Below are 22,361 nucleotides of genomic sequence, written 5' to 3'. Positions count from 1 at the left end.
AGAGACTTTGATGCGTTTTTCTCTATTAAAGACAAATTCTTCTGAATTTGCAGTTGTCACACTCATGAAACTTACCAATGCATCTCTTTGTAAGACTGGTTTCGCTTGTGGATAGCATCTCCATTTATGATGTCCCGGTTACTATTTGTCAGAACGCCACCAAAATCATATGGACCTACACATGGCAAAAAGAAAGCTAAAATTAGCAGAGGCAACTCACCTCTGTTATGGATTTAATGATTATATGAAAGGGAGGAAGCAACCACAAATCCCAGAAAAGTAAGTGAATCTGAACTACTGCAGTTGTAAGGAGGGGATGGAGGAATTTGGAGATTTTACTAACTACATATTCAATTCTATGCATTTTTAGTAGTTTCACCATCTATGAAATAGAAGGAAGCAATACAACTTCATAACGTCTAATCTATTTATTCGCTACTTATCCATAAACATAATACAAAAGATCCAAATATTGGCTCTTGTTACACTACACAGCAAAAAGATTAAAACCCGTTACACATTTCATACAGGAAAATTAATATCTTTGTAAAATTACTATATGAGCTAGTATATTCTAGATTCAGAATTTGATCAAAAAATAAGGCTAAATCAATCAAAACCCCTCTAGCCTCTCAGAATAGATATAATACTATCATCTGCAGTTATAACACTGCAAAGGGGAGAAGAGAGAGCTCAGAGAATGAATATGCTTTCAGTACTCCTAGAAAAGACAAAACCAGATTTCAAATCTGCAGCAAAGGTTTATTTTTTTAAGATTTCAAATACAGAATTCACAATTTTTACATGCACACAGCCTGGACACATGTTCCGAAGGTAAGCTAAAGAAATATTTTGCTAAGTTTGCACAACTGAGCTACCCACCTAACTGTCTGATGAAGAGCAAAGATGAAAGTAATGACTATAAAAAATATCAAATCCTACACCAGAAAAAATGTGCTAGAGATACCAGGAAATATTCTGCCATTGATATGGGTATGAAATGTCAGTAACGTTAGTGAAATAAAGTCTTAGGATTTCCTCATTCTGTTATACATTTGCAGAGTTGGTTGACCCATATTTGGCCACCAAATGCAATTTTTTCACATCTGGATACATAATACACCTTTCCATTTTAAGGGAAGCTTTGGGAATACAAAATTAGGAACAGAACATACATTAATTTAGCACTGTTACAAATGTCTCGTGTGATCTGGCAAACACAAATGGCTTACAGGCAATAAACAGTGCAACTTGCAACTGCTCTCCGTTTTAATAAGGTAGAATTTTTTGGTCTGTGCAGACTACCCTACCTTATTAAAATAATGCAGTTGTAATGGGATTCATTTAATGAAAACTGAAGTCTGACTACGCAGCTCTTCAGACAACAGAGCCTGGATGCCTCTACAGTAAGGTATTAAGCTGAAACAATACATGCAGTGAAGTGGACATATCACAGGCTTTAAAGAACGTGGTTTAGTTAGAACCCATCACCAAGTTGCAGCAAAAAGTAAAATGTTAAAAGCATTTAAAAAAAAAAAAAAATCACTGCCACAATCCAAAGCTGACAGGGATTTTTTTCCTTTAACATTTTGAGAGCTCTATAAATCATGCACTGGGATGGACAAGGCATGCATCTTATAAAGGAATGCAAGTCTCAAACAGATGAGGTGTGTACAATATTTAGGATGTTAAAAACTTCCCCCCCCCCCTTAAATTATATAAACAGATCTTTTGACTGTGTTTACTTCAGCCAACCAGTTTTCAGCTTTTAGATTGCAGCTGCATCCAAATATTCTGCTAGGTTGCAAAGAACAGGAGGATGAGGTGAGGGGAATTGTCAAAAATCATGAGAAGGGCTTGAATTGTCAGGTTAACAAGCGTGCAAATAGAACAGTCCCTGCAGACGCTTCAGCCCTTTTACCACCCATCCCCTGACCGTATGTTCTCATAGTACTGGAGATTGGAAAGAATCACAAAGTGCCATTTAGCCATTTTATTAACTTTGCAGTGATGCATCAACTGAGCCATGTGGTCTTCAAAATTGGTGAAGCTTTTAATACTTCAGATGCATCAAAAACTGGACATGTCCTTTGAAAAGGTCTCAGGTTAATGCACACTAATTAAAACACAGGGAATTAACTATTGTTTGTGGGAAAAAAAGGCTATCTTACTAAATAGATGGGAGAGTAAAATTGACTTGTCTTTTAAAAGGAGCTTTGTGACATCTTTCTTGGTCACTTGTCCCGGAACATAAAGAGAATTCAAGCCCTGTTCATGACAGGGAGCATTCCTTTATTGTACCTTCACTATCCGAACGACCTGATGGAAACACGCCCGTGGCAGACAAGTAAATCAGCAGTACACTGTTTGCAGGCAGCTCCTGAAATTCAAGTAAAGAGAAGAGTGGCAAGGGAAGAAATGTATACGTTTGCTTTAATATTCAATCATCACCTTGATAAATACATTGTCATTTAAGATTGTGCTACTCCTGCTTCTGGCTTCCCTTCACTCTATTCTTCATATGTGTATATACCCTTCCCCACAACATACACCCCTTCAAATAGGTGAGCACACAGACAAAAATATAAACTGATGATACGTTCATAATTGTTTTTTTCCACACAGACCTCTAGGCTGATATTAGAGGTTCAAGCAGCACTAAAAAAGCATCTGCTTCCACATAAGACTCTCTTACTACCTAGCTAGATCTGAGGCTCTCCAGGATACGGAAACCAAAAGCTGCCAAGATCCATGCAGACCCTAACTCCCAAACAACTGAGGATCCTAAAGGAAGTTCTTTGTTTCCAAATACCCCAGGGTCTGCAACATCTGCCTCTTCCCCTGACCCTTCTCAGCTGGACAATAAGCACAACACATCCAGGTTTCTGTATAGACGTGTAAAAGAAATATCTTTTCCACCTTTCTAATGGGCTGTCTGCAAGAGGAAACAGATGCTTTTAATTTCTGCAAAAGGCTGAGCATATAAGCACCCAAAATTCTAAGTAGTAAGGATGCACTTCCTTCACGTCACCAGCTGTTTCTTTACAGTTGTTTCTTGAAACAAACTGTAACTTGTTTCTTTATAGGATTCATATTCTGGTTTTACTACTAAATCTTAAGTTGCTGACTTGTACAGTCATAATTAAGCATAATGAGGCCAGCAACTTTATTAAATTAAAATAAGCACAGGGACTGTATTAAAACAAGTCTACAAATGTATAGATTACTTACATGGAAGACAGTAGTGGGTAACAAAATAAGACAGGCACATAAAAATATAGCATGTGCAGGAGAGAGATACAATTTAAATGGAATACAGAACTGGAGCCCTGCCAAGTACACAGTGCTTAAGAGCAACAGTTTCTTGACATACTTCCCTGATTTTGGATTGTGTTTGGCACGACACAAAGTAGAACAACACTGTCAAGATTCTTCTGTTCTCCAGTTCTCTTACCTCAAGAAGTATTTCCTATATAATATATATATATAGGAAATAAATAAACTTTATATAGGAAACTCTTGTTATATATGTATGTCTGTATATATAAATATAAATGTCTGTATATATGTGTGTGTACCTACACACGCACAGATAAAATTACTGGATAAGATTAAATCATATGCAACTATTACATCACATTAATTCAGGCTTTCCATAGTACTGCCACGCACCATGCTTGATACTGGACAGCTAGTATTAAGACCGCTTGCACAGGATTTGTTCAAGATTTGCTTTGAAGATGGCTGTATTTTAGCATGATATAATAACTGCTGTCTAACAGCAATCTGGGGTTCTGTCTTAAAATGAGTTTTTTTCTTTCCCTTAACAGTAGTCAACAGATTTGCCTTTATTATACAAATTACACATATCTATAATATTTCCATCCTCTCTGAAGATCATATTGAACATTTTAAGAAGGCCAAAAAGGCTTCATTATCTTGAAGTATAAAAGATTATCTCAACCACATTTTATTCAGTGTCACACACATTCTGGATATTTTTCTATTACAAATAAATTCACCAATTTCACAAACCTTAAATGATGCTGCTAAAAATGTATATAGCTGGCTAAAAGTTGGTTTATAAAGTAGATATTTATGGGGGTTTTCCCGCCTGGCTGGTTTCTCCGTCGACTCCTGTTGGAAAAAAAAAAAAACCAAACAAAACACAACAAATTCAACAACCGTGTATTACCAAAGCAGCTTCATAACCCTCTAAATTTCCATTTATTAGAATGTTCACCTTCAAGATACTTCCCACACAAATGGTCTGCCCATGCTGCATTTCCTACTACACAGTAAAGCAAGATGCACAGTATTTGAACCAGAAGTTTATATTATCCCTCATTTAAATTTATCCAAATCTTTCTTACTCTCTAAAGCATCACCCAAGAAAAGAGTGAAAAAATTCACTCCTCAATTAAATAAATGAAAATCTACATATTTCCTTTTGCCTCCAGATAAAATATATTTTACGCTTTCTCTGAAGGGGATATTTAACTTTCAGATGACTTAGCGAGCTGATGAACTTATCTGGCTGCATGACTGCTAGAATGAAAACAAAGGAAGGGGTGGATGTATATGGACAAGGACAGGCATGGCACCCCTTCAGAAATACCTCAGCTAGACCAATGTAAACCATTTGTGAAATGATGCCCAAATATTCATTTCTGCTATTTTTTCCACTATTGAAGGTTTGCTAAGGAGAAAAAAAAGGGGGGGGGGGGGGGGAAACGGGACGATGACAGAAACAACACATTACTTGGATCAAACTCCACAGGTCTGAGCTACTCTTCACTAACTTCCAGTAAGAGTTACACCAGCTTTACCAATTTGCTTTGCACAATGACAATACTGAAAGAGTACACCATTTAAAACAAACAAACAAAACCCAGTTAAGATCTGTTGCCAGGTTTGTCACTGAAATGGAACTTACCTGCATTCCAGGTTTGTTCATTTGTGATGCTAAATTCATTGGTTCCCTTTCAAGTGCTTGTAGCATTCGGAACATATCAATTGTTAATTCACTGAACTTGACCTGCAAAAGAGTCAACCAGTTTATTCTGCTAGATACAACTTAAACAGTATTTTTTGGAATTATCCAGGGAAGAGATTCAACTGCATACCAGACAGACCATTTTCTGTCTCTCAAGGATCTGTCAGTGTCATCTTTGAATCTCTAAAGACCTGTGAATGACTTTTAGAAGAGCTTGCAGAGGACAGAGTCTATTTATTAGTGGTCTACCAGGCCAGTTCACTGTAGTGCAGACCCTGACTTCAGAAATTACGGACTTTTCTGGGATGTTTACAAATCAAGTGCTGAAACTTAAGTACTATGAATTCAAACAAAATCTGAAAGATACACAAATTGTAGTTTAGATACAACTCCCTTGCTTACCTGAAAAAAGAGCTCAGAGAGAAGTCATGAAGTCTGTACAACCTCACTATCATCATCATCTAAAAAACAAGATCTTGAATGTCTTTTGAAAACCCCTTCCTGTTGCAACAAGCTGGAGTATGTCATATGAAAGCCTAAGTCAAGCTTTTTCTAGACATACCCCAGAGGCCTCTCATGCTTGAATGTTTTTAAGAACAATCCAGTATATGAAAATCAATTGTATCTACTTAATTGACATGATGAATATAAGCAATAAGAGGTCTAATATCTAATATTTCATTTTTAGCTCTTATTTCTGAGAACATCCTCTTCTTGCTGCCACTGCAAACATCACAATCAAAATATTTTAATGTTTGCCTCTACTGGAATCTTTGTTACATGATCAGAAGGGATGTCACAGGGGGAAGGACTCTGAACTCCAAAGATACAAACCCAAGTCCCCAGAATTTCTTTTACCTGGTTGTTGCAGTTCCCAATAATCAGCGCATCTGCAAGAGCAAGCTGTCCCACTATCATTCCCTGCTCTAGCAATGGAGCTCCTGTTTCAGAAAGCCGGTTAGAGGTGATTACAATCGTGTTGTCATCATTTAAAACCATGACAGGGTCTGCCTAAAAAAAGCAACCAGAATAAATCAGGAATTCAGGAAAACATACAGATTTGCAGTCAGAGAGAAGTCCAAAAGTCTTGTCACTTACAGTAAACATTTCATAACTGAGGCAGATTTTTTTTAATTAATTTGCCATACATATATTTCTGTGCAGGCCACAGAGTGATGTCTTACCACCTGGAAAGGCAACAGCTCTCAGGGACTGCAAGCAAATACATGGTACAAGCACATGAAGGTAGAGCAAATAGAAAAACATACTTCCTCAAATGACACAAACTCTGCTTCACTTGTTCTATACCTGAGGAACCAAATGTCATCAACAACCTTACAAATTCATGAAGTATAAACTAAACATTCCTACAACACAGAAGAACCCTGTACTCTTTTAGTTCACCTCCCCTTCCTAGAAATAAATAGCAAAGAAGGTGAATGATAACGCTGCCATCCATTCTGGCAATATTTAATACTCATGTTACATAGTGACATTTTGTACAAAAGGAGGAAAGTAGAACACTGTCTCATTTGACAGAATAAAAAAAATTTCTTTTCCTTTTAACAAACTTTGTAAGTTGGTCATATTACAACTATGCTAAGAGCCTATCAGTTAACTGCCATGCTTACACCATATTTTCCATTATATACTGCTTATGCATTCCCAGTGTAATAGACCAGTAGTCCAACAAAGTACACTTTGAAACACACCTAAGCATCAGCAAATTGGATTGGCTTCCACAACAACAGAACTAGAGTTGGCAGTCTCTCCAAAATCTTGACCGTGAAAACTGCTGTGCTTTCAATTCCACCATTTTCTGAACACCAAGAGCAAAAACAGTAAGGTGACCAAGTGTATTTCAGCTTCATGCTTCTGTCTTCAATATGTTACATGACCAGGTCTGACTCTTCAGACACTTTAACAGCTGTCACTGTTATACTACTGTTAACACATTTCAATGATTAAATTGGACAGGAAAACTGTCCCTGCACATGGCACACCTGCTTACCACATAGAGGTGGTAATACAAGAACACTTTGGTGAACAGGTCAGAAAAATTTACTTTTAAGCTAATAACTAAAAGGGATGGTATTCTCACCTCAATAAACGCTGCCACTTCCTGAAGAACCAGGTTCCACTCCACCTGATCTTCAGTATTAAAACGATGAGTATAGTCTTCAATTTCATCTGACAGCTCCTGATGTAAAAAGTTCAAAGACAGACATAGTCACTTCTTAAACTGAGAGCTTAACAAGCAGTCAGTAACTTTACAATTTGGTTAGCTGTGCTGGCCTTTAAGAATAATAATAAAAAAAAAAAATTACTTGAGAACATATGCAGCACACTTATGACTAACATGCCAGCCAAAACGCGCTCTTTCAGGAGACAGAATGCCAATGTTACACTGAGTTTTGGCAATGCAAAGTGTCTTTTAAGTAGGTCCAAATGCAAAGAATATCTGTAGTTAAGTATAACTATCCCACTCACATACAGCTATGTCACTGGTTATTACCATAAGCTACGGATACCAAGGACTCAAATTTCATCTTAGAAGTAACTTTAAATACACTGAGAAAGTGAATAGTATGGCTTTTTTAGCTGCTACTAAGCTAAGCTAGCAGTTCAAGTAAGCTTAGACACAAAGACAGTAATGCAACCTACACAAAACTGTCAATACCAGAAGCTGCTTGCAGCAAGGTTGTTAGAGGGGTTTGGGAAGCATATGCTGTCAGGGGAAGCATGCTGTTCCTTTGTTGTAGTTAAAGTGTACCTCCCTATCTAGGCTGCAGCTATTGGAGTATTTTTACTTGGTGTTCAAACAATGCTATCAAATCAGTTGAGCTTAAAGTGTCATTATTAAATGTCTGATTCACAGAAGATATTCACTATGTTGGATGTCAGATATACTAGAAAAGCAATGATCAACATTGGCCTGTACTCTATTTGTTGTACCTAAAGACTTGCATTTATAGGCATTCAGTGCTTTACTCCCACGGCAGAGGCATATGCAAATCCAGCCTCTTAAATTTCACAGCAATATCTACATTATTTAGCAAGGTTTAATTTTGATGGGTCTCTGAAAGGTGGAAAATGTATTCAGGATGTGTTCTAGACACAGGACAGAGCAATAGCGGTTTGGAAGAGAAGAGAAATAAGCTCAACATCAAGCTAGGAGACACAGGCTTTCCAAGCAACAGTGTGTCATGAAGGCTTGTTGGGGGAGATTCCACCGATGGCTTAAATCCATCACAGGAATTAAGATGTACTCAGAGTTATCAGATGATCCCCACATTTTCAGATTAATAACATGCATCTTACAGTTTATTCCTAATTAACTATACAAATTTGTAAAGTTTTTCTCTAGCCAAATATTCACATCATACTGAGTCTTTCCATAGCTGTAGCCATGTTATTCCTTCCTTCTGTGGCATACAAAAGCACAATCAATTAAATGGGGGGGGGGGAAGAAAAGCTATGCTGCAGCAACAGCTAACATCACAGATCTAATGAGTGATATTTCAACTGAAATAGTCTGTCTCATGGCTTCCTTAATTAGGAGAAAAGCCTTCAATAACCAGCAACCTCCCACCCCTCACCACCTTTATCGTCATTTTAACATACCTTTACAAGGTCCTTTACAACATCCATTTTGTTGAGCAAGAGACAAACCACTATAAACCTTGCATAGTAACGCAGCTTCTTAACCACTAATTCAGGCCTAAACACAACAACAAAAACACCACAGCCAAATCTGAGATTAAAATAGAACATAGGTAAGCAACAGGGGTAAGGGAGAGGAGGAGTTTAAGACCAGAGCAAGGCTGAACACTCCGCAGATTAAGAGTTCTAACTGAATTCATGTGGAAGTCAATAGCTACCTGGCTGCTTAGAGATTTATTTAAAATGGAGTAGAGAGACATTAAATATACATCAAGAAAGCCACAGCCTCTCCCTTCCCCACAGTCTCCTTACATGAGAACAGGCATGGGAGTCAGATATAATTGCTGGCTCTTCAAACCTTTTGACAGTTCATGGGCACTATCTGACCCCACTGCATCACATGATAATCACAGCTGGCTCAGAGTTCACCCACCTGGGACAACTTAAAGATCTGCAAGTCAGCATAGCCCATAATTACTCATTCATTTCTAAAATCTTCTGACAGCACCTAGAAACATGCTTGGTCAATCCTACCTTGTCTGAAACAGCTCAAACATTCAGACTGAAATTGAGAGATTTTTAAGAGAGAAGATAATAGATATCAACAGATATCAGAACAGACCTGGGAAACTTTCATCTTTTTGTGGCACACAGGTGCATTTGGACATCAGCAAGACTAGAGACATATAATTAGTTTAAGTCCAGAGATCCTTGAATGCTTGGCAGGAAGCTCCCTAACTACCCTTCTGCATTTATCTTGACGATGACATCAGATCATTTCTTCTTTAACTTTACTTTGATGAGGGAGCCCAGGTTTACTGGCTGGAATCTAAGATCAGGATCCAGAACTGAGTTGTCTACCTATTCTTATTTATATCTGTCTATGTTCTTGGCAGGCAGCACATCTTCTGCACTACCACAACACAGCCCTGCAAAGTGTACCTTTCTCAGCATAGTGTCTTAAAGGAAGACGTTATGCCTCCTGAAGCTCTTGGACCTTGTCCCAGTCAGTTACAGCGGGCTGTTGTACTGCAGTACTAACTGATGTTCCCCTGAAAAGCCTGATTAGAATCAAACAGGTTCCTCCACTTCAGCCCAACTGACCTATCTTCGAGCCACAGCATACTAGGTCCCAGCACTGATACTGCTCAGGACTCAAAATGACAGAACTTTGGGGCTAATAGCTTTCTAGCCAGGACCAGATAACAGAATATTCCTCCAATCATACAGCAAAGCTCTTATTTATACCGAGGTTTTTAATCATGGCAGGAGGATTAAAAGAAACTTCCTTCAACAACACTGATTTTATCCCAGTTAAGCTCCTACAGTTTATAGTTATTTGCTGCTTTCATACACCATTCTAGTCTTGAAAAAACGAGGGCACTCATTCAGACATACCTGTCTTCTTTGTTGACTTGGGAGTAGTATGACCTCTGCCTAATCGCTGAATAGAAGGAGAAAGCTTCATTGAGATAGCTGGTTTCTGAAGTGCGCAAGCTGCAGAGGAAGAACCAGATTAGCTCACTGCTTCAGATGGAAATCCATGCCAAACCCTCCCTTTCTGCCCCCTCAACCATCTTGTGCATCAATGGCAAAACTCCCTCCTCAAGTAACATCATATGAAAGCCAGACTCTCATTCTTTGTGCCTGCTGGGAAGACAGATTTCAGAGCTGGGATTCCATTTCAGATAACAATCAAATCTGCCCATCTTGTACCCATATGGACAGGTGACGGGTTAATTGAAAAGTTTAAAGGAACATTAAGCTCCCAAACTTGTAAATCACACTTTTGTACAAGAGTCAAATGCAACACGCATGGAAGACTTAGAGACGCTTTTGAGGTAGGAGATAAGTCCTTAGGTAGTATCAATGTGACTAGCAATGTGGTAACGGGCTCACAGGTGCCTTTCTCTGCAGCACCTCCATGCAGTCCCAAAGGCCCTTCTCATTCAGAAACAGGAATCATGACTCAACTGATACATTGATTTCTCCTGACTGAGTATCCAGATGTTTGGCATGGAGCTGCCACTAACATTGCATTCCCCTACTGAATCCTTTTCTGTGCTTACTTACTAATAGTGGTAATAGAGCTGCCCAATCTTGGAAGCAATTTCCCCAATTTGCCACCGCTTCAACCCATACCGATTGTCCAATACTTGTCTATTTCGCAAGAGAGAAAAGAAAGATTAAAAGGCATTCCAGAATTTCTCAGAACATCACACCAGACAAGACGAAGAGCCACTGTAGGGCCAAATTCAGCTTTCATTACTGGTGTGGCATTCCCAATAGCAGTCCCTCACAGAGCCAACTGCACTGCATACACACACCAGAACAAGGACCATTTATCTTGCGTATTCTTGTGAGAGCTAGACACAAGTATGTTGCACAAAATACACACAACAAAAGGTCACAACTTCCCAGGAGAACACTCAGACTACGCAGCCACTGTAAGGTGTGAAAGATCAGAGCCCACGCTGCAGCAAGATGCTTCACACCATTCCAGATGGGTTCTGCACTGCAGAAGCCATCATCCCAGCTTCTCCTTGGTAATACATTAAAGCAACATGCATTGAAGTAGAGCAAAAGATTTTGTTAAAGTCACACTGAAAACTCTGCAACATTTTAATTCATTAGACTGTGAGCACTACAGGAAGTGACTATTCCCTCCCTCCATGCTTGAATAACACAGTGAAAGCTCAGTCTTAACTGGGGGCCCTAGGCATACCAGAGATTAAAGTTGCACTTAAATCCAGAGAACATGTATGCGTACAACATCCTCTTACCGATGTTGCTGTTGAAACTTCCAGAGTTTGGTGTAAACATCAAATGTTCGCCCAAAATAGGATTGCCACTGCTTCTGCCCATACTGAGGTAAATCCCTGCAACAGACAAGTGACAAACACAGTTACAGAGTAAATTCCAGTCAGCCCAGCATGACAGCAGTGTATTTGTGTCAATGTCGGAATAGCTTTGCTCAGAATCAACTTGAAATTCTTTGTAACTCTGCCTGCACGCAGAACTACAAGAACCAAGATTCCTGTAGTTTCTCAAAACCTGTTATTACTGGAATCTACAAGGAAATCCTGTTTAGCTTGTAGAAAGTACATATATCCAGATCTGACCATAGTATCCCTAAAAACATGCCACAAGCCAGACAGCGTATTAATTTAACATATGTACAAGAAAAGACTGCATATGCGTATATATGAGAAAGAAGCAGGTATTGGGGGGAGGAAGAAATTCTCCAGTGCTGTCTCCTAATTATTGCTTCCTACTTTCAGACAAATTCTCTAGTCACTTTTAAAATACAAAACGATTGAAGTTATCAGTGTTAATAAAGGTCCCGTGCATTTTGCAAATCTTGCAAGTGATTGCCTACATTTAATCACTGTTTGGGGACACAGAAAGCCAGTGTCTCAAACTGCCTGAGCTCTGCAGGTTCCATACAAAAAAGGACAACACTATAACATCAAACTGAAGGTGTGCAGCTTAACTGTAAGTTTTGATGTAAAACTTTTCCTACTAAGACAGTAACTAGGCCTTCAATGCAATAAGAGTAATTCAATCACTTATTCAAAGAACAGCAGAATTATTCTAGTGTTTATTGCCTGTCAATATCCACAATCCTTAATGTCCTACCCGAGAGTGATTGTCCAGCTGCTTACTGACAGTCCCCCTGCACAGACCCCTTACGAAAGGCTGACTCTCCCTTCCCAAAAGATTCAACAAGATGGGTCCTGTCCAACAGCTTCCACCAGTTATACAGGTAGACATTCACTTTTAAGTTAGTTATGAAACATATGGTATATTTACAGTGTATTTATACAGTATCTATTATGAACATATGACACACTGTACACGTGATCCTGTTCTCTCCAGATGTGCCTGGGATTCTGGAATGGCTACTCCAACAGGCAGAATGGCAGCAGGTGGAAGCAGTGCTCTCCATGAGCGTGTTAACATGAGTCAGATTGGATATGTTCAAAACCATTGGTATTTATGGACAAATACAGTCTAAAGGGCAAAAAGGAATCCATGCTCTCTAACCCCCGTAATATCAACACGTTCTCAACAGCATCAGAAGAACAGACCTACAAATAATCACTCCAAATAGGAAATGACCATGTTCCTACATGCATTTTTCAACAGGTGATTGAAAACATCTGAACTGTCTTGCTAAAAGAGAAGTCATTTTATGGTTATATGCACAGAAAGCTAAATTGGACTCTTAAAATATCATAGTAAAAAAAAAAAAAAAACAACCTACCCAAGAGCAAGCAGAATAATCTAATGGAAATTAGCTCATTTAGACTGATAATATTTCTTGCTACTCATTAAGGAAATAGTCTTTCTAAATTGGATAAGGCTGTTCACTGTGTTTCAGAAACAGACCCTATAACATCATACATAAACCAGCTGTCCAAATGTCGCCAGGTCAAGCAAGCTTATGGATGCTCACAGCTAACATTCACTGGGTCACGTTACATCATCACCACAACATTTGTCACCCTCTAACTCATAGTTAGTAATATGTCAGAACCTGAGACCTTCTGGTTTTTTCGTATCAGTCTCCAGTGCTACATGCGAGTTAGTCAACCCAGTTCAGTTCTGCTTTCATTCCTCCACTCGACTTCCACGCTGTGATATATTTCCCTCCACCTCCACCCCACAACTATGATGTAGTCCTAAGGATTTTAGCTTTAAACATTTGTGCTCTCAATCCTAACAGAAGGCCGTCATCTGGGAGTTACTTGAATCTTGGAAGAAATGCAACAGAGAAGACCAAAACCCTCAGTCTCACTGAGCACATTGCCTACAAATCCACACTGAAGCCAATTCATAGGAGGTATAGAATTCTGCAAGTGGAAGTGGAACAGCTTTTTCAAGACAGCATAAGCTTTCATATGATTCAAGAATGATTTCTTCAGGGAATGTTCTCTCAAATCACTGTGCTGGTTAACATACCATCCAACACCTCAGTCTTCAGGAGACAGGCACAGAAAAGCAGCATATTCTACTTCCAAGTCTGGGAGGTCGAGACTAAGGGAAACAGCACCTTTTGGAAACCATGCCATGTCCTCTGGAGGAGTAAGACAAGCAAAGCAGTATACTACAATTTCCAGAGCAGCATACTGGCGCATTTCTGCTAACTGTAATTGCTTTAACAGCACCCTAGGTAGAAAAGGAAGTTAATATTCCTTTGCTCATCAGCCAACTGTACTTCCCACACAGCCTGAAGGGACCTAGCTGAGTTACTACATGTAAAATGAATCCGTTATCAGCTATGACTCTTACCAGCCTGGAAAACCATTCCAGTACTTGCTGCTGCTATTCTGTGAATATGCCAAGGAATCTGGGCAGGATTTTACCCACCCACCCCCACCCCCCCAAAAAAAAAAAAAAAAGGAAAAAATATCCCCTCAAACTTGTAATTGGCTGCTCAACGTCTTGGAACGTACTGTGGTGCAGCCAGGGGTTAACAGAAGTATAAACATGTGCTTCAAGGCACCAACATCTTCATCCGAATATAGCTTGATATAAACACATGCAAATTTAAAACATTTAATGCAACAAATGATTCACCACTTTCTATTGTTGTAATAGATGTAAACATTTTAGCTAAACAAAATAAGTTAGGAAACTGTCCAAATACATGCCTAAGATATTGCAGGCTTTGATATAGCAAAAGGTAGTGTTAAATTTAATTAGCACATCCACACATTTCAATGCTAAAAAAAAAAAGTGAATACAAAACAACACTAAAATTGATGATTAAAAAAAAAAAAAGAAAAAAAATATCAAAGTTTCCTGGCACTAACTTAAAGAATGACTGAATTAGCAAGTTGACTCAAATAACCTTACCAGTAGTAAATCAGGCTTTCTAGGCCAAGTTGCTCAGGACATTTGAGCAAAGGTCTTAACATAAGGAAACAAGAAAACACACCCTTCTCTCAAACACCAAGAAGTAGGTATGTGCACAAATTAAGAAATAAGCAGGTAACTATTTGCTGATCATGTTTATGCATATATCCCTCATCAGAGCCAATACGCTCTTTATACTTCACCTGTCATCTTCCTGTGCTTACCTCTGTCACCCCCTCGATTCTGTACAAGCCTAAGCATTCTTATAAAACCTAGTTCAACTCACTGCACTGCATTAGTTTTGAATATATGAAAATTAGTGGCATTTTAAAAAGCCTCTGTTAGCGCAGCGTACACGTGTTTGGCCGTTGTTGTCCACATGTATATTTCTCAAGCAGCATGCTTGCCTAATTGCAGTTGGCATAGCTGCACAATACCATGCGATTCCTTGGCTCCCCAGGGAACAGGAAAGATCTCCATGGAAACAGACAGTAGCACTCGTTCTTTTGATAGTATTCTGACATGGCTGTAATAAAACTTCATTTATGACAATACATTACCGTGGTTTCACCACAGATTTTTGCAGACAAGAGCTGCCATTGCTGCCATCCATTTACTGTTTTGTGTTCTGAACGTCATATGCATGTTGCTCCCACTGTCAAGAAATTTCACTGCGAGAAAATGGATGCATAAGCAAAAGAGGACATTTAGTGCAGTTTTTTTAATTGGACCAAAGGATCTGCATTATTTGGAGAGAAATAGCCCAAAAGAATACTAAAGACTGGGTTGATTGCAGAGTGGATTATTAATACAGCTCCTCCCACTGAAGGAAACAGGGAATATATGATCCAGAAGCAATTACACACCCAACTTCAGAGCAAAAGACCTACATTATAGCAAGACATTTTGCTACTTCTAGATCTGCAGAAGGATACTACAGCAATATGGGGAGAAAAAGGCAACAGCCTCAGTTTCCTCCAGGGTGTGCCTGGCTGAGGATCCTGGGTACAGAACAGGCAGGAGTAGGGGTACTCACTCATGCTGTTACTGATGATCATCAGCTTTACAGGAGGGAGGAAATGGCAACAAGAAGGAATTCAGATGCAGAGGAGGGAATGGAGATGCTTTGATTTAGGACAGTTCTATCCAGACAAGGAAGACAGTTACACACCTCATTACAATAGCCTCCAACAACAAGTGGAAACTCTTTCCAGTTTCTTGGCTTTTAAAACAGCCCAAACTGGACACGAAGACACAAACTCAGATGTTCTAAAACAATGGGTTTATCTCACTGGGCACAGAAGACTGGTTCCCTTGCCACATTAGAGTGGCTGGTGGATGAATTCCACAAACAGTCCAGAATTTTATCCAATTCTTGCTGTATAGTCTCAACAAAGACCAGCACTACTTATGTACTCATAATTAATTTTCTGCCAGTAGTTCATTTCAGCCATGCTGTTGGCAGAAGCCAGATAATACTGGCTGAAAACCAATTAAAGGTGCTGAGGTTTGTCTGGCCAGCACCACATGGAAGTTGTCACACAGGGACAACTTCCAGAGACATAAAGATGTTGAGAAAGTCCTAGAGACTCAGCAGTACACTTCAAAAAGAAAGGTTACAATAACTGTAAGTTTAACATTCAGAGCTTTAAATACATTCACAGTTTTGACAGGTGATAAGAAAGACAATTTCCTGTTATGTTCATAGGCTTGCAGTAATTACAGGCTACTATTCCCAGAACCTAAGCAGCAGTGGGACAATGGCATTGTGGTGTAGCTTCCCCATTGCCTCTAATATCCCACAAAGATAGTAAGCACACGAGTAGCACTCACAGTAACTTGCCTCACTGATGCAATTGGTATGAGAAGCCAGTCCCATCCCAGCACCAGACAGGGTACAGCCTTGTATTGGGCTTGCATGGCAAGGTTTCGGTAGGGGGGGCCAAGATGGACCCGCTGCTGGCCAAGGCCAAGCCGATCAGCGACAGCAGTAGCACCTCTGTGGTAACATATTTAAGAAGGGGGAAAAAAAGTTGCTGCGGCACAGAAACTACAGCTAGAGAGAGGAGTGAAAACATGTAAGACACTGCAGACCCCCAGGTCAGTGAAGAAGGGGGAGGAGGTGTTCCAGGTGCTGGAACAGAGATTCCCCTGCAGCCCATGGTGAAGACCGTGGTGAGGCAGGCTGTCCCCCTGCAGCCCATGGAGGTCCACGGTGGAGCAGATACCCACCTGCAGCCTGTGGAGGACCCCATACTGGAGCAGGGGAATGCCCAAAGGAGGCTGTGACCCCGTGGGAAGCCCGCACTGGAGCAGGCTCCTGGCAGGACCTGTGGCCTCCTGGAGAGAGGAGCCCACGCTGGAGCAGGTTTGCTGGCAGGACTTGTGACCCCGCAGGGACCCACGCTGGAGCAGTCTGTGCCTGAAGGACTGCAGCCCATGGAAGGAACCTGCATTGGAGAAGTTCATGGAGAACTGTCTCTCGTGGGAGGGACCCCATGCTGGACCAGGGAAAGACTGAGGAGTCCTGCCCCTGAGGAGGAAGGAGCAGCAGAGACAATGTGTGACGAACTGATCATAACCCCCATTCCCTGTCCCCCTGCGCTGCTGGGGGGGTAGGTAGAGTATTCAGGAGTGAAACTGTGCCTGGGAAGAAGGGAGGGGTGTGGGGAAGGTGTTTTAAGATTTGGCTTTATTGGCAATAAATTAAGTTAATTTTCCCCAGGTTGAGTCTGTTTTGCCTGTGATGGTAATCAGTTAAGTGATCTCTCCCTATCCTTATCTCAACCCACGAGCCTTTTGTTGTATTTCCTCTCCCCTATCTAGCTAAGGCGGGGAGGGATAGAGCGGCTGTGTGGTGCTTAGTTGTTGGCAGGGGTTAAACCATGACAAGCCTGCAGCATTACCTGAAGCTAACAGGGTCCTGGTGTTTCTAAATCAGCAGCAGCATCATGGAACAAAACTAAGAGGTTCGACTTGCATCCTACTAGAAGTCCACAAAATAAATGGTTAAACACCATCACCTCTTTCCATGAAAGGACAGCAGTCGCAATTCTTGCAGCCTGCACAATGAGCCACAAGACCTTATAGTCTAGGCAAGTATGGTATATGTGGAAAGTCTTTTCATTTCTTAAAGTTTCAAGCTTCTATGTGATACTGAACATATTTAAGCACTTTTTAACATTAAAAAGAAAACAGTAACTGGTGACAGTACACCATGAAAAACTGCTTCCTAACATGCTCCCTCTTTCCAGCTTTTTTTCCAAGAAAAAACAAGTGGGAATGGAGAAAGGAGAGAAGAGAGCAATTAGAACATCCTTCATTAACAGCTGTTTCTAACTTACAGCTCAGGGTGTTCAAAAAGGGAGTACAGACATTAGAAAGACAACTTCCCCTCTAAGTTATTCTAGCAGGCATGGCCACAAAAGGATGGTATCACTGGTAGTGCAAGCATGAAGTATACTTTGGAGCAGCAACCTTGGCAGATCATCATATGTTTTCCTCAAATGCTGTATTTGGCATCTGTATTGGGAAGAGAGGAAGGAAATGCTACTGAAACAAAGACGTGTCAGGCTGAGCCGTTGCATTTTTGGCAGCAGCAACAGCTAGGCAGCTGCCAACACAGCTATAGGCTCAGCTCCCTGTAGCTGAAGTGCCCAGAGGAGGTTTCAGGAAGAAAATCATTGCCCTCCTCTCCCTCCCCCATCACTTCTTTTCCATGAAACATGGTAGGGACAAGAGAATGCCATAAAACATAGCAGCAAAGGCTGTCATCATCTTCAAAAGAGAAGGTGGCAGGCATGCATCAAATGCATTTATTATGCTAGAGGGAAATGCAAGAAACTGGACTAAGAATTAGGATACTTGCCAAGTCATTTCCAGGTGAACTACCCAGAAGAGAACAAGCACTAACAGAGGAGATACCTGAAAATTATAATGCTGCTTTATCCAGTCATTATACCCATAGGAATCACAGGTCTTACAGGTGAAATGGTGGTCAAGTTCAGTGTAAGAAGCAGCCACGTTAGTTGTGTCAAGTTACAGTAAGGACAGAGGCAGCCTCCCGTTCTGGTATGTTCTTATTTTCACACAGCAGAGCTGGCTGCTGAGGCCCATCTCTCTATTTTTATTGCCCCAACTTCATCCAAAGGTATTTTCCATTTTCTTTCCATCCAGCTGGATAAGAAGGTTTCTTTTTGGCAAAGTACTGTGGACATACACGGGAACTACATCTCTTATCTGGAAATCTGATACAAGTACTAGCCCCCTCCATGCCCAAAGGAAGACACAGAATGGCTGTAGATACTCTGCCATCTCTGTGATCTGAACTTGAGCATCATGCATCCAGACATGTACTCTTCGGTGACTCTGGCCAAAATTCCAAGCAAGCTATATCAGAAAGCCAATGTAATGACATATATGGTCCTGGAAATCCTGGCCTCAAGATCTCAGTACTTTTGCTTTAGACTCTGTTTCATGGAGTGTCAAATGCAATCACCAAGAACTCCTTGCCTCTACTGCCCATCTACCATTCAGGTTTTGGAGCACAAACTGTTTGTTTTGGATTTGGTAATCAACTTCTAAAGCACATGAAAGGATTATCAATAGCGGGAGGGGGGTGTGTGGAATTAAAAACATCTTTTCTAACCATCTGTGTTTGAATAACAGCAAGCTATATGGGCCCAAACATACTGTATTACTCAGAGACCAGTAAGAGACTGAACTGCCAACAAGATTTGAGCTAAAAACCGTGTTGCTTAAGAGACTCTACAGCAAAGCTTAGAAATAAAACAGCTCTTGAATACATAATCTTTAGCTCAGCATATATTGGCATAAACAGGATGCCTATATCACTGTCCAAAGGTGAACCATTTGCCTTGAACTCCCCTTATTCTTATACCCCTTCTTATTGATGCTGACAAAACAGCTAGACTTTCTAGATGTTACTGCAGATGTTTTGTAGATAAATGCAGATTTTACCTTTTTCCTCAGTTCAGATTAAGCATTTGTTTCACCAGACACATACAGGCTATGGTTTGGATGTTCCTGTTCATCACTTCCTAAATTTATTCTCAAAAAATATTCCCTCCCACCGAGGCCAATCCTTCTCACCTTTTTGGTTTTTTGTTTTGTTTTTTTTTTTGGTATGGAGTGTGGGGTTTTGGACTTGCATGCTGTTGACTGCACAAAGCCAAACCTAGTCCTTAATTGTGTACTTCATACACAACACTTCAGTACGAATTCTATCAATTTCACGGAATTTCCAACTTCTAGTTTTCTGTTAACTGACATGACCAAGACATTCGGTTCACCTTTCTCCATTTCCTTCCCTACTGTCTCAGAAAAAGTGCGTGAACCTCTACTCCTACAGACAGTCTTACATAAATGACAAAACTACCCATACATAGGTACACATGGTTCTCTCCTAAACAGACTTACTGGGTTTGAGTTAGAAATGTCAGTTGTACAACTGACTTCAGCATCACTCACGTACTAAAGTGTATGTTCCAATGCTTCTTCCGAAGAAATACTGTCAAAAGGGCACTAACCTTAAGCCATTGAATAGCTGCTTAGATTTATCCAATAAGTAGCAAAAGTCTGTCACTGTTTTCCTCTCTGCTTGAGGAATATCATCTTCAGCTCCTCCTGATGACATGATTTCTTTTAGGGCAAACTCAGTCCTGTGAAGAAGAAAATAGCTGTATTACTCAAAAATTGAGGACTACTATGAACTCATCCAGATTAACTGCATGTACAGTTCCATGGAGATGGTAACAAAGAGCATGCAATTTTCCCACAGGTTACTGTTCTCAGGAGTCATTAAAAATAACAGCTGAGAATCAAAGCATGGGACTAATTATTGCACAATGCACTAGTTAAGAGAGCAAAATTAAAAATAAAAAGCGGTACAAGAGTCATAAAATAAAATAACTCTGAGGACTGTATTCACAAACACAAGACTGCCAACAAGAGGAATGCAACACAAACAGTAGTTGGATTTCATACTTGGACAAAGAAATCCTCTCTAAATTTGCCTTTCTGCAGAGGTGTTTATCCTGCAGCCATATTTAGAGACTAGCCTCAGTTCTGTTTACATTTAATTTTCTTCTTTAACTGCTGAAAACAGTAGCTCACTAGTTCCTACTGCTAAAACATAGCAATTTTAGACAGAATGCTAAAAAATATCCAGCTTCCTCTCTACTTCTTCATGACTGTTTAATTCCATGGCTTGCACTGCCCACAATTATACCTGCAGATCTATTTTTACTGTTGATATGAGCAAAATGTCATATTGTACGGTAATCACCTGAACAAAAAACTAAGATATAATGTAGATAATCCTAGTACTGAGTAAGTAGGGAATATGAAAGCCTATAAAGGCAGAGTGGCTTTTAAAAATCTTACTTGAAACATACATAGATATAAAATTATCTTTTTGATCATCTAAAGGTGAGCGCCAGATTTCTCAGCAGCCGCAACAGAACATGCTCCTCTGAAAATGGCTGCCAGGTCTTTAGCTCTTCTGTGCTCTCTTAAGAATTTTTGTGCAAGATAAACACAGCTCTAACTGGGCAAATGCAGAGCTTTTACTTTCAGCAACGTCTCTACCAGTTCTGGTAAGCACTTTTGTTAAGCAATAAGTTTCCATTTGTGCAGAAGCTCTGTTTGGATGCTATTCACACAAATAATTACCTACAAGTCCCAGTTCAAGCCAGGAAACGGCAAAGCTAACTCCTTACAGTCACTGGAAAGTACCCAGAAGCATCTTTCACCAATTGTCATGAAAAACTTTCACAATAACCAGACTTTAGAAATACTTCCCTGAACAAACGCTTCATGCCTACCAAACACAGATGAAAATCAGCAGTTCCCCACCAGCTTTTGGGAATAAGTTAGCGAGCACATCCTGCCAACCAAGCAGTTTCATGATTTCCCAGTTTAGACAAGATGCAGCACACATTCACTTGTCTTTTACACACCCATGTGACAGTGCACTAGAGCACTAGTGCAAGGACATTGAGTGCACTGCACAAACAGCTTGTTGGAAGAGTTCCAGAAAAAGGTAGGAAGTAGCTACATATTGTCAAGTAGCTGCAGTATGGGTGCCAGACAGTGTAAGAGAGTTCAAAACATACCAACCAGATGTCAAAAGCTGTTGGTATGAGCCTAGCAAGCAGGACATGAATATTGAGAAGCACCAGCCTGTGTTTGAAATCTCTAAACATTTACGTTCACACAGCACGAAACAAACAACACTGAGTACTTAAAGCACCAACATATGAAATCGAAGTGAGCAGTGAGGGCTAAAAAACAGATGTCAGAAGTAGCCAGGAGGTGATTCAGGAATTTCAGGAAGAGAGACAATACCCCAGGTTCTGTGCGCTCCGCAGCAAGGGTGCCCTAATTCCTCCAGCGAGGCCCTTGGATTCTGCAGCACTCCACTGTGGTAGACCAGGCACTCTAGAGCAGCTTCAGATACATTTTCAAAAATTGAGGAGCTTGCTTAAATTGCAAAGTATGTTTCATACAGTCTGTATATCATTAATTTAATGGTAAAGTCAATTTTATTTTATGCTACCCTTAAGTTATACTATCCAACTACCCCAACCACTGCTAACATTGGCCAACTGAATCTGGGTTAGCCCTGGCATAGGCAAGTAAAACCAACTGCAGTTTTCATGTTGGGGGAGTCCACTAGACCCACTGCAAAGAGGGTCATTTATGCAATCAATAAAAGATATGCTAGAAAATTCACTGCCTGCCAATCTGAAAGGTATCAGAAGGCAGGAAGAATACTTGTTGCAGAGAAAGGAGAAAAAAAATCTCTTTCAGGTTATAG

The 22,361-nt window shown here is 40.2% G+C and overlaps 1 protein-coding gene across 7 annotated transcripts in view; it reads right to left on the bottom strand.

The window, feature by feature from the left end:
* The window catches only part of SCAI (suppressor of cancer cell invasion), a 51,109-nt gene that overhangs the window by 14,802 nt on the left and 13,946 nt on the right, over nucleotides 1-22,361 (bottom strand). For 3 of the 7 annotated variants that reach the window (XM_075054668.1, XM_075054664.1, XM_075054665.1), the window contains exons 3-13: nucleotides 20,071-20,202; nucleotides 11,443-11,538; nucleotides 10,733-10,819; nucleotides 10,058-10,156; nucleotides 8,621-8,717; nucleotides 7,098-7,196; nucleotides 5,855-6,007; nucleotides 4,937-5,038; nucleotides 4,036-4,137; nucleotides 2,302-2,380; nucleotides 76-175 (exon numbers count right to left, since the gene is read on the bottom strand). In XM_075054668.1, coding sequence (XP_074910769.1) covers nucleotides 76-175; nucleotides 2,302-2,380; nucleotides 4,036-4,137; nucleotides 4,937-5,038; nucleotides 5,855-6,007; nucleotides 7,098-7,196; nucleotides 8,621-8,717; nucleotides 10,058-10,156; nucleotides 10,733-10,819; nucleotides 11,443-11,538; nucleotides 20,071-20,177 — 1,121 coding nt within the window. In that variant the 5' untranslated portion in view covers nucleotides 20,178-20,202. Of the gene's footprint in view, nucleotides 1-75; nucleotides 176-2,301; nucleotides 2,381-4,035; nucleotides 4,138-4,936; nucleotides 5,039-5,854; nucleotides 6,008-7,097; nucleotides 7,197-8,620; nucleotides 8,718-10,057; nucleotides 10,157-10,732; nucleotides 10,820-11,442; nucleotides 11,539-15,081; nucleotides 15,168-20,070; nucleotides 20,203-21,214; nucleotides 21,267-21,889; nucleotides 21,992-22,361 lie in introns of those variants that run through there. The other 4 variants (XM_075054667.1, XM_075054669.1, XM_075054670.1 and 1 more) reach the window with 3 other exon arrangements.

Source organism: Buteo buteo, chromosome 23 (assembly GCF_964188355.1).
Source record: "Buteo buteo chromosome 23, bButBut1.hap1.1, whole genome shotgun sequence".
Lineage (NCBI taxonomy): Eukaryota > Metazoa > Chordata > Aves > Accipitriformes > Accipitridae > Buteo > Buteo buteo.
This window is presented reverse-complemented; position numbering and strand designations above follow the sequence as displayed.